Consider the following 12,208-nt stretch of genomic DNA (forward strand, 5'->3'; position numbering starts at 1 on the left):
AGGTTACTGTTACATATTGTCTACAAATTGTTAGGAGTAATAAAACAATACAGTTACAGACAAATTTTTGGCTATAGACTTTATTATGAATTTAAAATTAATAGTATGGGTTGGTTTTTAATGTCATTGACACATTTCACTTCTGAAAACCAAGCTGTTTAATTCATTCTTTGATGTTCTTTTACACTTTTTCCTTACATTTATTCATATATAACATTTCCATGATCTTCATGATTTTTTTTTTTGTTTTCTTCTTCTTTTCTTTCGTTTGGACAAGTCGACCTTTTCAGCAATCTCATCTCTACTAAGCCTGCTTATCCCTAACACCTTATTTGTGCGTAAATTATTTAAAATTAATATATACCAACATTAAAGTAACCTGTCCAGAAAAAGGACAAAAATACTCTGGTCTTCGAAGCTGAGCATAAAAATAAATTTTACCCAGCAGCTTCTCTGTTGGATAGATAGATAAATTATATGAAACTGGAACAAGCAGTACATTTATTCATTCATTCATTCATTCATAGTTTCCTACCTAAGAGCAGGTCTTTCACAGCAAACTCAGCATTCTCCAATCTTTCCTATTTTCTGCCTTCCTCTTAGTTTTTGCATACAATCTATATAACTTAATGACGTCTATCATCTGAGATCTTCTTCTAATTCGAACTTTTCTCCCCTTTATCATTTCTTCCAGTGCACCTTTCAGTAGGCAGTTTCTTTTCGGCCAGTGACCCAGCCAGTTTTCTCTTCCTGATTAGTTTCATCATTATTCTTTCTTCACTCACTCTTTCTAGCACAGCTTCATTTCTTATTCTGTCTGTCCATTCTTCTTCATATCCACATTTCAAATGCTTCTAGTCGCTTCTCTTCACTTCGCCGTAATGTCCATGTTACTGCCCCATATAATGCCACACTCCACACAAAGCACTTCACTAGTCTCTTCCTTAGTTCTTTTTTCAGAGGTCCACAGATGTTCCGTTTTCTATTAAAAGCTTTCTTTGCCATTTTTATCCTTTTGAAGTACAATCATTATTATTATTATTATTATTATTATTATTATTATTATTATTATTATTATTATTATTATTGTTATTATTATTACTATTGCTGCTACTATTATTGTTGTTGTTGTTGTTGTCGTCGGTCGTCATTGTTGTCGCTGTCTAAAACAAATGTTTTTGTACTGAGGTAGATATTTTTCCTAAATTCAGGAAAAATTACGATGCAAAACCATGATAAGTTGATCATACTGACGATGAGTTCCTCAGTAACGCAATTTTCATATTCAGTAGCAATATGTAATCCATCCATCAAGATAATAAAACGCAGATATTATGTCCAATTCGAATCGTGTGTATCCATAGAACTTGAATTTGCCCACAAAGTGACTAAATATTATTCCATTTCTGTCATGCTTATTTTAATTCATGTATCTTCTAAATTAAATACCTGTCTGTATGATACAGGCTGCGAATTAACAGAGGGATGGGGGACTTCCCCTCCTGTTGGGAAGTTGTCCCGCTCTCCTAAATTCATATTAATATCGCTGCCAGGGATAACTTCTATCCCACTCACAAAATACAATTGTTTTAATACGAGTATACTTTATATAGTATAAAGTAAGCAAAGAAAAATATTGATGTATTATCATCACCGTCAAGCTGACAATAATCAATAACTTAGGAATTAAACATCTTAAGCCTGCTCATGGATATAATTATTATTATGATCAAGATGCAAGACAAGCAACTCAATGCGACCAAGTGATTGGATACAGAATCTGCTTTACAGAGAGTAGAGGATTAATGGAGTTCCTTCCATGCAAAAAATTTGTCCCTCCATTCACATTGTATTACTTAACCTACCCAGAGATGATAGTCCCTGCCTTCCTATTGCAGTTCCTTAGAAGCCGGAAAAGAATATGAAGTTACAAATAATACAATTAAAATTTATTGATTTATTTATTTTATTTAACAAAATTGTTCTACATTGAAGTGTGTGTATGTTGCAGATGCTAGCCCTGAACTTTTGTACTGGTTCACCGAGCAGACATTGCAGCCTGGTCCAGCAGTGTCCCTCAAGTGTGTTGCTACTGGTAATCCTCCACCACAGTTTGTGTGGACTTTAGATGGTTTTCCTGTACCTGACAATACTAGGTAACTGCAATATTGTCAGTATAGGACTCTAACAACTAATGGGCATCAGAAAAACATCATTATTAAATAGGTTTTTAAATCGTAGCCTATTAATTATTTTAACAAAAGGGAAAGCTGGATATCCATAATCAATACTGATATATTACTTTATTAATAAGCTACAGTTTACTCCTGTTCATGGCTATCTTACTTAATGAAGTCCACTAAGTATTTTATCTGCTACAGTTCGTCTGATTGGAGAGAAATTGTTTTAATTTTTTTAATTTAATTTCATTTATTGTATTCCACAGTTCTTACATTAGCACTGAAGCTTTAAGACATGGAACAAGTCAAAAGTTACCAGTATATAATTTCTTGCGTACGTAGTTGAAGGAAGGTCGAGGATACGTCTAGATTACCTGAAATTTGCCTTACAGTTGGGGAAAACCTCGCAAAAACCCACCCAGGAAATCAAATCAAGTGGGAATCTAATCCGAACCCGAGCATAACTCCGGATCAGCAGGCAAGTGAGTCTGTCGACTGAGCTACACTTGTGATTATACAAAAAAATACACAGTAAATAGCAAGCAGATTAATTCATTTTACAAGCATATACAGTTATTCATAAGTTGGGCTATAAAAAATTATAATACATAGCAAGTAAATTAATTCAATTTGAAGACATAAACAATTCAATCAGTTGAGATATTAAAAAAGTAGACAATTCATATAATGCAGATTAATTCAATTTAGAAACATAAACAATTCTACAGAAAAATAGCTAATTGCTATCTCAGCTAAGTTATTATATTGTCAGTTTGCAAAATACCAGAGGGTTTTAGGGAATTTACGGTATTCCTTTGTTGAGGAATTGGCCAAGCTATCTCTTCTTTCATTGATACCGTTGAGTAATACAATACCACTATAATCTGTGCATTTTAAACTGGCGGATCAAGGTCACGTATAAACGTACAAAAGTACAAACCACATACGAGTCACTGAACTGAAGCACTGGTAATTCCGGCTGTTCCCAGTTCACTTTAGTTGAGGATAATAGTCCAGAATTGGGGTAAACATACGTGGCAAATGCAGTCCTTGACCTTGAGTCACCAGTTCGAAATGGTATAGTATTACGTAAGTAGATATTGTGTTGTGCTTGTAGAGATTCAGTAAAAATTATCAGTTGAATGATCTTCAAATTAAAAAAAAAGTATATCCACTGATATAACCAGGCCTACCATAAAGTTATATTATGGTATGTACTAACACATAATGCAGTCACATGTAAACACAAATCAGATCTCCATCTACATTCTGTTAGTCTCAGCTGTTATAAAAATGGACTTTATTATTCATGTATTACAGTCTTCAGTGCACTTCCTAATTATTATCTTAAAGATCTGAAAGGTCAAGACAAAAGATTCAGAACAGAATTAACAAAAATTCTCCATATTCAACCTTCTAATCAGCTGATGAATTATTTTTGCTTGTAAATTGAATTAATCTGCTTGCTATGTATTGTATATTTTTGTATAACTTCTGATTTGTTCCACACTTGAAAGCTACCATGCTGATGTGAGGTTTATGGAATATCGACAATAAATGAAATGAAAATGAAATTAAATATAAATAATGCACAGGTAATAATTTTCAGAAAATGTAGTTCTTTTTATATGTATTTTAATTGTTTACGTAAAATATTTTATATTTCCCAATATTTTGCAAGTGCCACTAATGTTCTGTTAAATTTGTTGAATTAATAACTTTTTAGCTTCACTGTGTTAAATTAATGAAATTATTGTGGTTTTTTAACTAATGATCAGTTTTGGCGAGAGCTTTACACAAGACATCTGGTCTGAAGAAAGTGTAGTGAAGTTAAAAAGTTGTTAATTTAATAAATTTAATAGAAAATTAATAATATAGGCTTTAACTGTTAAAAGTGTGTAATCAAGTATGAATATTTCACAAGTATTTTACATGTCACAAAGAAAACCACTTTGTACTGTAAAAAAAACAGTAATTCTCATTTCAGTATAAATTAAGTTCTTTTAGATTAGATCTTTATTAACCGATAAAATTACAAGCATTCATGGCATCGTCAGTACACAAGAAAAAAGACACAACATACAATACAATACAAATAAACTGAATTCTAAATAAGCTTTGCATGCAAAACTACAATTTCTTTATTTGTACATTGAAAGTCAAAAACACTAATAATACAGATGTGGACAAATTATTAGACTAAAACGTTTTCTTGGAAACATAATATAATTCTCATATCAACTATCAGTACAAATCACAGAGTCTCTATTGTTGTAAATATGATTGTTTACATCTTCTGATATATTTTTCCAATGGTTAAGTATATTTTTTCTGGCTATGTTGGTACTACTGGTGTTTTAATTATATACTGCAGAAGATATACTCCCATGGCCTGCAAGAAGACCGGACATGAACGAAATTGAAAATCTGTGATTTATACTGAAGAAGAAAGTGAATAAAAAGAGGATTATAACAAAACATGGACTCATTTAAGCACTGTCTGATATCTGGCTAAATGATGCTGATATTCAAAGGAAGTGTCAAACTTTGGTTTCCAGCATCCCAGACAAAATCAACGTGTTAATAAAGAATAAGGGAATGTTCACAAAACATTAGTAACCTCAAGACTCAATTTTCTGTTCATTATATCTGTGCAAAATACATTTTTGTTCATTATTTCTACCGATAAATACAGCTTCGTTGCACATATAATTAATTTAGTCTAATAATTTGTCCACGTCTGTAGTAGGAGTTGAAATAAGTTTCCATTTATACATACGGTAGTTGTTATAATATATGCTCTGTTGTTATGCAGGTTCCTTGTTGGTCAGTATGTGACAATACATGATGATGTTATTAGCCATGTTAATATATCTAATTTAAAAGAAGAGGATGGTGGAGAATACATGTGTACAGCACGAAACTCTGTAGCACAAGTCTCACATAGTGCACGCATAAATGTATATGGTAAGTAACAGAATACGAGGCGCATCCAGAAAGTAAGTTTCCCGATTTTCTCCCCTTGAAAGTATACGTAATTAGCCGTGTCAATTGCTCATGCGTAACAGATCTATGACGTATCAATCATATGCCAGCCGGACAGGTCCCGCCTGGTGCCAGTAGCGTGGCAGCAGTGGTCCGAAATGGAAGCTCTTATTCCTTCTCCCGCCACCGCATTGCGCCAATTGAAATTCATCGGTAGCTCTGTCAGGTCTATGGGCCGAACATCATGAGTAAGCAGATGGTGCGTCGCTGGTGTAGGCAGTTTTCTGAAGGTCATCAAAGTGTCCATGATGAAGAGCGCAGTGGGCGACCATCCCTCATCAATGATGATCGTGTTGAGCCCGTGCGGCAGTGCATCATGGTGAATCGTCGCTTCACGATTACGAAGCTGAGCAGCCATTTTCCGCAGATATTGTGATCCTTGTTGCATGAGATTGTCACTAAGCACCCGCTGTTCAAAAAAATGTATGCCAGGTGGGTGCCGAGAAACCTGACACCCAAACACAAAATGCAACGTTTAGGAGCAGCACTGACATTTCTGCAACGGTATCATGATGACGGCGACGAGTTCCTCGACAGGATCGTCACGGGCGATGAGACTTGGATTTCGCACTTCACCCCGGAAACCAAGCAGCAGTCAATGCATTGGCGGCATAGTGGATCTCCGGTCAGGACGAAATTCAAACAGACGCTGTCGGTACGGAAAGTGATGTGCACGGTGTTCTGGGACAGGAAGGGCATTCTGATTCTGCTCATTGACTTCCTTCCAAGAGGTGAAACAGTGAACGCTGACCGTTACTGTGAAAACTGCGAAAATTGCGACGTGCCATTCAAAACAAGAGGCGTGGAATGCTTACTGCAGGTGTTGTGCTCCTCCATGACTATGCTCGTCCACATACGGCTCGGCGCACAGCAGCTGTTTTGACGGAATTTGGCTGGGAGTTGTTTGATCATCCACCCTACAGTCCTGATCTTGATCCCAGCGATTTTCACGTTTTCTTGCACCTCAAGAAATTCCTGTCCTCCAGTGAGCGTTTTGGCAACGACGAAGAGCTGAAGACGTCTGTCACACGCTGATTCCATTCACAGGCAGCAGAGTTCTACGACGGAGGGATACAAAAGTTGATGCCACGATACGACAAGTGTCTCAATTCTGATGGTGGCTATGTTGAAAAATAGCTGAAACATTGCTGTACCTGTTGCCAATAAATGTGTTCCTGAAAGTGTATGTTCTTTTTTTTTTTTAAATAGGGAAACTTACTTTCTGGATGCGCCTCATACATCTGAAATCTCCCATCTAACTGCATGTTTCAGTTTTATACTGATACATCTAAAACAAATGAATGGAAAACAACATCTAAAACAAATGAATGGAAAACAACATCTAAAACAAATGAATGGAAAACAAACACACAAAGCCACAACTTCTGAAACGTACTATTGCAGGTAATGTTTTTGTTAGTATAAATCATCAATATCAGAATATTAGTATAAATTCAGTATAAATTAATATAAATACTTACAAATGGCTTGTAGAGAACTGGAGGTTCATTGTCACCCTCACATAAGTCCGCCATTGGTCCCTATCCTGAGAAGGATTAATCCAGTCCATAGTATCATATCCCATCTCGCCACTGGCGTGGCTCAGTCGGTTAAGGCGCTTGCCTGCCGGTCTGAAGTTGTGCTTGGGAGCGGGTTCGATCCCCACTTGGGCTGATTACGTAGTTGGGTTTTTTTCCGAGGTTTCCCCCAACCATAAGGTGAATGCCAAGTAATCTATGGCGAATCTTCGGCCTCATCTCGCCAAATACAATTTCACTATCACCAATCTCATCGACGCTAAATAACCTAGTAGTTGATACAGCGTCGTTAGATAACCAACTAAAAATAACTATCCCATCGCCCTCAAATCCATTTTAATATTATCCTCCCTTCTACGTCTTGGCTTCCCCAAAAGTCTTTTTCCCTCGGGTCTCCCAACTAACACTGAATTTACCCATAATGTGCTACATGCCCTGCCCATCTCAAACGTCTGGATTTAATGTTCCTAATAATGTTAGGTGAAGAATACAATGCTTGCAGTTCCACATTGTGTAACTTTCTCTATAAATTCGTATAATAAAATATTGGTACCGGTAATCAATGTTGAATCATAATTTTCTTATCTTGTTATACACAACTAGTATGCATGAAAAGTGCTGTTTTATCATTACTTAATTACACTGCTTTTTATGATTAACTTTGCCCTATACAGAAACAGATTGCCTCAATCCACTATTTAAGACGAATTGATTAAAAGATAAAAAAAATACTTTAATATTGAATATATAGTTGGCATATTAACCATGTGAAGAAACAAAGCAGTTGCTACGTCTGGATGTTTTATTTAATTCAAAACGAAGTACTTCACGACTTAAAGTCATAGACCTATATGGGAGACAGTAATAAGAAAAGCGGAAAAAATAACAAAAGGAAAATACAAAAACTAATAGGTCATTTTCATATTTTTGTCGGCATTTTTTGGTCATTTTTAAAACTTTGAAGAACTTTTAGATCATATGCAATGCATATTACTTTCTTCTTTACCGATAGGTCTGTTAAACTATTTTCTAACCAAATAGGTCAGTCCTAATTACCTACTGAATAAGTGAATAACAGTGAAGTTTGAGTTTTATAGTTTGGAATAGACTCTAAAATCCATCCCTCATTCCACTGAAGGCTTCACTTCACACAACGGAAGTAATATAAAATGCTTGACAACAGCTTAGTTTAAGTGAGGGCTTTGACCACTACTGTTTTTTTGTCGGTACGAGGGTGTCTTTAGAATTTATGTTTGAAAGAGAGGAAACTTTCACCATGTCCTGGACAGGACGTTATGTCCTCAACATGGTTCGGAAGGGATGTCTACTGTAGTAGACAGTATTTTTAACACAAAGATTGCAAGAATGCACGCTGCGGCCACAATTTGTTTTGTCATTCACACTCCCTCATCTGGAAGATCTGGTAACAAAAGTGAAATGCGGAAGGAGGAGGAGGCGGAGAATGAAGAGACTGACATGAACCGTCCTTGATTGAAACACATTGTAAACTCTCTTAAAATCTATAGTTTTTCCTTTAAACCTTCATTTTGTTGCATGTTTTCCTTTATCTTAGCCAAATTCCAGGAAGTTGCTTCCTCTCTCCGAGATTTGCAGGGCAGTCATTGAAACAAGGTGACTAATTTTTAAGACGTTGTGGTGCGAGTACGGTGAATAATATTTAAATGTCATTTTCTTTTAATTTCATGTCATTTTTCCATTAGTTTAAGGGCATTTCAATGATCATTTTAAGTAGATTTTTAGGTCATCAACATCCGCCCCCTAGTCATTCATCAACCTGACAAGTATTAGGCCGAGTGGCCTGTTACGGTCTTGTTTTCTGTCCATCTCTTTTGAGGTCTGCCAATGGATCTATTTCCTCCTGGTCGATAATTTAAAATTGCGTTTTGAGAGCAAGTCTCGGAACGTACCATACTTATTAAAAGTTCTCTTGTAAGTTTCTTCACATATTTATAAATTACGACATCCTGTTTCAGGCCTGCCATACATTCGTGTGATGCCCAAAATTACAGCAGTAGCTGGAAGCGACCTGGTGATAAAATGTCCAGTTGCTGGTTATCCTATCGAATCCATTATATGGGAAAGAGGTGAGATGCTGAAGATTACATTTTAGTTTAAGTTAAGTAAGAAAATGTTTAACAGTAGGATTGATGCAATAAATACATTTCAGATGGCACTGTCCTACCAATGAATCGAAGACAGCGAGTCTATTCCAATGGGACACTAGTGATAGAACATGCTCAACGGCAGGCAGATGCGGGGACGTACACATGTCAAGCACAGAACCGACAAAAGCACACAGCACGAAGAGATGTTGAAGTTCAAGTGATAGGTAAGTTCATATGTTCTGACATACACGACATTAAGGAAAAGATAAATCTCCCAACAAGTAAAGAAAATCTAATTCATAGAACTAACTCAACACAAGCAATAGAAATAGAGTATTATCTCGACCTGGTTGAAGATACCAAGAAGAGTGACACTCCAAAAGCTGTCCTAATATTGCTAGCATAGTAGATAGAATGGCTTCATATTTTTACTGATAGATCCAATCAGACTATAGTCATCTTTAATTAATCATACCAATTTTATTTTCAGTACCTCCAAAAATTCTTCCAATTCAAGCAATGACGAATTTACTAAGAGAGGGTATGCGAGCTGTCATCTCATGCCATATTCTGGAAGGTGACCTACCGGTCACATTTCGCTGGGAACGTAATGGACAGCCATTGAGTGGGCAGAGTCTGGGGGCATCGACTAGAAGACTGGACGAGTATTCCACGTCCCTCGTCATCGAACGCATTACATCGAGCCACAGTGGCAACTATACGTGTGTGGCACAGAACGTAGCCGGCTCAGAGAGCTTCACTGTGCCACTCACTGTTAATGGTAAAACTTCCAACAATGAAAATTTCCCTTATTAAGTACTTCTTTAGCTGATTGATTGTGCTAAGTTTTTAATTATTGTATGATACTAATATAATTGAAGAGTCCACTGCAAGAATGATGGATGTCACTTTCTTGTCGAAAATGAACCGAGACTGTCAATGCATAGCTTAAGACATATAGAATGTACATACAGAGTTATATGGCATTAACACTGATAGTCGTTGTCCAGTAATGATCGGAAAATCACAGTTAAGCTTTGAGCACTAAGCATTTCAAACTTTCAATTGCTTCTCCTGCAAAAATGTATTCCAAATGACATCCATCATTCTTGCAGTGGACTCTTCAATTATGAGTTTTCCTGAAACTGATCACCTTTTTTAAGCTGTTTTTTAGCTTTTTTTATTTTGTTACGTTTTGTAATAATATTTTACTGGTATAATTATAAATTCTCCTGAAAATTTTCCCCTTATTAAGCAATTTTTTAGAATCTTCATTTTTCTAAGTTGTACTATTATAGACTAATTACAGTATAAATTTTCTAGAATATTTTCCCCACATTAAGCATTTTTTTCCTTATTGTTTTCTCTAAGTTTTATAATATATACTGATATGTTTATAAATTTTCCTGAAAATTTTCCCCATATTAAGCAATTTTTTTAGCTTAAGTTTTATAATTTTATTATACTGATAAAAATTATCATGGACTTATTATCCTGATTGGTAGATGAACTAGCTGTTTTATTTTGTAAGGGACCACACATTAGACAATACAACGTAAATGAAGTGATTAGCAGATTCGAAAGACTTATCACTAAAAAATTGGTTGCAGTTCCTCCACGATGGACAGTGGAACCAACAGATGCTAACGTGGCATCAGGCCAAGATGTGACGTTGCATTGTCAGGCTGATGGATACCCTGTGCCCAGCATAACATGGAGAAAAGCAGTTGGTAAATCCTCTTCATTAATCTCTAAAACTTTATAAAAACTTTAAAAGTATTAAAATTTAATAATAATGGTAATATATCTTGTACAACAAGGTTTTAAGTTTTTATAAAGTTTTATATTGAAAGATTCAATTAGAATTAATAGATTGGTGCTCATAAATTATATTTGGCATGAACTTGCAGTACTTAGGCCTACATAATAATGTTATGCCTTTTTTTTTCCAGGTACTCACCCAGGGGAATATAAAGAGTTTCTATATGAGCCAAATGTAAATTTTTATCGCAATGGATCATTAGAATTTCTGCATATCAGTAAAGATAGTGAAGGTTATTATCTCTGTGAAGCAAAGAACGAAGTTGGAACTGGAGTTAGCAAGGTCATTTTTCTCAAAGTTAATGGTAAGCTATTTTTATTTTACATTAATATACCAGTAGTTATTTTACTATGAAATTATACAATCACTATTATTATTAGTTTTTTATTTCACTTTTTCTCTCTATTTTTAACAAATTAATACTATCTTCTTGATTTACTTATTGTATAGTAATAGTCTTTGTGCTTGAATTCTCTGTCACTTTCTGTCTCTCTGTTCCAGTATAACAAGGGAACCCGGATCCTCCTAACTTATCCTATTTTAAATTAATGGTTTTAATGCACTTTTACTCAGAAACTATTGGAAGAACAGTAGTGGAATTTTTACAGCTTATTTCTGGGCAGTTTTAGCATTAATTTAACAGGTTTTTTGGACAAATATAATCTAATATTCAAGTTATAAATTGATTAACTCCTTTGTAAATTTAAATTTTATAAAATGCCTGTGTTAAGTCATGCACTAAATTATAATGAATGTTACCTGAAAGCTGGAAGTAATTCTGACGAGTAAAAATTGAGAAAAGGTGCATTTTGTAAAATGTAAACTTAGGAAAGTGACCTTCAAAATTTTAGTATACATCCCAGCTGCACATGGCGGATTTTTCAAAAAAGAAATAGCTCTTTAAAAGTGAGTAGTGTGTTTGTTTCAGATACCACTAGAAAGAGGAAATTTCACAAAATATAATGTATTAAAAACCAAAAATTAAAATTTCCACTATTTTTCAAGGTCCGGGTTTCCTTAAATTATCCACTTGATAGAATATCTTTTAGCGTGTATTTATAATATGTTGTTGTACGTTATCATCATCATCATCATCATCATCATCATCATCATCATCATCATCATCACCATCAACAACAACAACAAGAACAAAAACAATATTTAGAAGTATTGACCTTACATTGTGATTACATTCTTTCCTTGTTGATGCTTTATGTTAAAAATCAAGATACTTTTAGTGCTAATCAGAACATTAATAATTTTAATACAAAATACAAATCAGATCTCTATCTACCCTCTGTTAGTCTCAGCTGTCCAAAAAAGGAGTTCATTGTTCATATAGAGCGGTCTTCAGTGCACTGCCTTATTATCTTAAAGCTTTGAAGGGTGAAGGGAAAAAGTTTAGAACAGAATTAACAAAAATTTTCCATATTCATGCTTTCTAATGAGCTGATGAATTGTTTATGCTTGTAAATTGATTAATCTACTTACCATGTA

The 12,208-nt window shown here is 34.9% G+C and overlaps 1 protein-coding gene across 9 annotated transcripts in view; it reads left to right on the plus strand.

Moving 5' to 3' along the window:
- Dscam4 (Down syndrome cell adhesion molecule 4) overlaps nt 1-12,208 on the plus strand; it is an 888,085-nt gene that overhangs the window by 817,389 nt on the left and 58,488 nt on the right. For all 9 annotated transcript variants that reach the window (XR_011332025.1, XM_069825522.1, XM_069825527.1 and 6 more), the window contains exons 9-15: nt 2,012-2,156; nt 4,996-5,147; nt 8,758-8,868; nt 8,952-9,113; nt 9,380-9,670; nt 10,500-10,619; nt 10,842-11,015. Coding sequence is in view for 8 of the 9 variants with exons in the window: in XM_069825522.1 (XP_069681623.1) it covers nt 2,012-2,156; nt 4,996-5,147; nt 8,758-8,868; nt 8,952-9,113; nt 9,380-9,670; nt 10,500-10,619; nt 10,842-11,015 (1,155 nt within the window). In the remaining variant the exon portion in view is untranslated. The remainder of the gene's footprint in view (nt 1-2,011; nt 2,157-4,995; nt 5,148-8,757; nt 8,869-8,951; nt 9,114-9,379; nt 9,671-10,499; nt 10,620-10,841; nt 11,016-12,208) is intronic.

This window comes from Periplaneta americana, chromosome 5, assembly GCF_040183065.1.
Source record: "Periplaneta americana isolate PAMFEO1 chromosome 5, P.americana_PAMFEO1_priV1, whole genome shotgun sequence".
In the NCBI taxonomy this organism is placed as follows: Eukaryota; Metazoa; Arthropoda; class Insecta; order Blattodea; family Blattidae; genus Periplaneta; species Periplaneta americana.